Here is a 2,911-nt window from a genome sequence, read left to right on the forward strand (position 1 = left end):
AGCTATAGATAACAGAGTGAAGGCAGATATAATAAACTGTGGATGAGATATGTCGGGTGGTGGGGTTTTTCCCATTGCAACGGACGAGCTTGTTTACTAGTCTATTTAAAAAGTACAGTATGATAGAGCATACATCACCGAAATGCTAAACGGAGGCCGAGCTCCATGAAGTCCTTTATTTTCAAAATTAAAAAATCTCAGTGTGAAGTTTCAAAAATTCTTAAAAAAATCACACGTGTTGATACGGATGTACAATACATGTCTGTAAAAATTGATGATGCTATACATTATGATGAGAGCAACACAAAAAAGAGAAAATTGCGATTTTGAAATGATGAAGAGTATGTGCACTGTTCACTATAAAAAAATGCATGAATTTGTCTTTTTTGTTTAGCTTGGATCATAATGCATATTATCTTCAATTTTTACACACATAATATACTGTACATCCGTACAAACATGTGTGACTTTTTTGAAACTTCAAAATGAGATTTTCAAAAATTTAAAAATAATGATGTCCATGGAGCTCGGCCTCCAAAATGCCCCACTCCATACATTAGTGTTTGAACTAGCGGCGGACCTCCAGATCAGTTATAGCGACACATTTGTACATGAGACCATTTAGCAGCACGGTATCATGCTGAAAAGGCTACAGCAAGCCTAAAGCAAGGCCATTTAGCGGCACGGCATACATACATAAATCCCCCCTAATCTCCCACACACACGCCCCTGAATTTCGATGTGAAGCCTGCGATCATAACCAACCAAAAGATGCCACGTCACATCATAGAGTGGGCAGCGATAGGAAGTCCTATCCTGTCCCGAAAATGCTCTGTTCTTCTAGTTTCAGCTCGAATTTTGTTCACTCTGTAGCGAGTTTTACAGTCCGGTGTTGGTCATCGTCGTCGGCTGATCTCTCAGCTAGTATCTTCTTGACCTTGGCATCATCAAGGTAGTGCTGGTAGATGTAGGACAAGAAGCCCCAGACGGCAACGAGCATGGCCAGCACCTTCACCCCGTCCATCCGGTCGCCGAGGAAGATGACGGCGATGATGGGCGACAGCGGCAGCCCCACGGTGCTGATCACGTTGGTGAAGAGCGACGACACGGCCGCGACGAGCCCCATCAGGCCCATGGTGGTCAGCTGCCACGATATGGCCGTCCAGGCCAGCGTCATCCCGTAGGCTACCCTGCCCTGCCTGTACCCGTCCATCTCGCCGTGCAGGGCGCTCCACTCCCCGGAGATGAACAGCCCGGCCACCGACACCACGGCCGCGGCGGTGTTGCTCCAGAACTGCATCTCCATCACGTCGTGGAAGGTGTCGCTCCTGAGCACCTTGTCGAATGTCAGCTGCATCAGGGACAGGATGAGGGAGAAGAGCGCCGACGCCGTCAGCGTCAGCGCGAACCCCAGCGGGAACTTCCCCGGCGGGACGCTGCTGTTGGTCCCGTCCGAGCCGTGGCTGACGCCGACCAGCGCCGCGGAGAAGGTGAGAAGCACGACGGAGTTGAGGATGAGCGCGGTGAACCTCTGCTTGTTGAGGAAGTAGGAGAAGACGGCGTTGAAGGAGAGCTGCGTCGCGCAGACGAGCGAGTAGGTCGACAGCGGCAGGTAGAGCAGCGCGTAGGAGTACATCAGGTTGTCGCCGGCGAGGAGGACCCCCAGGCCGGCGTAGATGGCCGAGATCTTGAGGAGCGGCGGGCGCGTCACCGCGGTCGCGGTGGCCTTTGGGCGGCGCCGGAAGTAGAGGAGCAGCGGGATGGCGAGCGGCGTGCCGCAGGACTGAACCACCGTGGCGATCCACAAGCTGCCGCCGCCCTGGTCGTAGTAGATCCTGCCGAGGAGGTTCGCCACGCTCTGCCCGGCGAGCACGAGCACGACGTTGACGAGCACCACCGCCCACCATTGTACGCGCTCCGACACCGACGTTGGCGCCGGGGACGTGCCATTGCCAGCTACGCCTTGAGCTTCTTCTTCGCCTCGTGTACCTGCATCGCCGGCCGATTAGTCCGGCAAATGGATCCAGCGGCCTACAACCACAAGAAAATTCCAGCATCAAGAATTCAAGATGAGGGCGAGAGGGACCTGCAATCTGAAGATGAATTTCACCCGCATCGCCCATATCCGCAGAGAGTTCAAGATGCGTGTCGTCTTCGTCGTCCTCTCGTTGAAATCGGAGACCACCGTCGATCGAGTAATAAGGGGGACAACAATGGCGCTAGCTAGCTAGCTAGGGTCTAAATCTGCGGTCAACATTAGCTTGACTTAGCTCAGCACCGCACCGTTGCGCGACGCCTCTGCCGTGAGTCAATTTTCCCGGCCTCTTGGAGGAAAAAGAATCCAGACGGCGCCAGCGTTGAGCAATGGAGCCGTTGATCGTTTGGTGAATCCACACGAGAATCAAAAAATATCTCTAGTTTAACGATATCTTACAGTATCTCAATTTCAAATCTAAGTATGCGAGATTTTGCTCTCCCCAAGTGATTGTGACCACTTGTGATGGTCAGCCATGTGAGGCCAACTCCACCGCGCGGCCCAAAACGGAAGTCCGGATTAACCGGATTTTGTCTCTTTGGGGCGCCGATGGGTTCACCCGCGTCTGGCTTTGTCAGATGGGTCGTACGTACGCCCATCGCGTGGCCGCACTATAAATCGTGTTCGGGGTGGACGTGAATAAAATAATATAAAAACTAGAATGAAATAACTAAAAAAGTAAATAAACATATTTAAAAAACATAAAACATATATAGGGGTCGGCCACAAAACGGCCTAGTTTCCACAGCCACTTAAAAGGCCCAGTTTCATAATTAACATATAAAAACAAAATAAAAAAAACGCCTCTTGCGCGCTCCTGCCACGCCCGTCGATGCCGTGGCAGTCGTCGTCTTCACTGGCCGCCGTGGCAGTCGT

At 51.8% G+C, this 2,911-nt stretch overlaps 1 protein-coding gene across 1 annotated transcript; it reads right to left on the reverse strand.

Moving 5' to 3' along the window:
* Positions 1–476: 476 nt before the first annotated feature.
* Positions 477–2,330, reverse strand: LOC125539665 (probable purine permease 11). Its single transcript, XM_048703171.1, has 2 exons — positions 2,087–2,330; positions 477–1,989 (listed from the first exon to the last, which is right to left on the reverse strand). Exons 1-2 carry the CDS (start codon positions 2,121–2,123, stop codon positions 863–865), a joined length of 1,164 nt encoding a protein of 387 aa, XP_048559128.1. The 5' UTR covers positions 2,124–2,330; the 3' UTR covers positions 477–862.
* Between the last annotated feature and the right edge of the window lie 581 nt (positions 2,331–2,911).

This window comes from Triticum urartu, chromosome 2, assembly GCF_003073215.2.
Source record: "Triticum urartu cultivar G1812 chromosome 2, Tu2.1, whole genome shotgun sequence".
Lineage (NCBI taxonomy): Eukaryota > Viridiplantae > Streptophyta > Magnoliopsida > Poales > Poaceae > Triticum > Triticum urartu.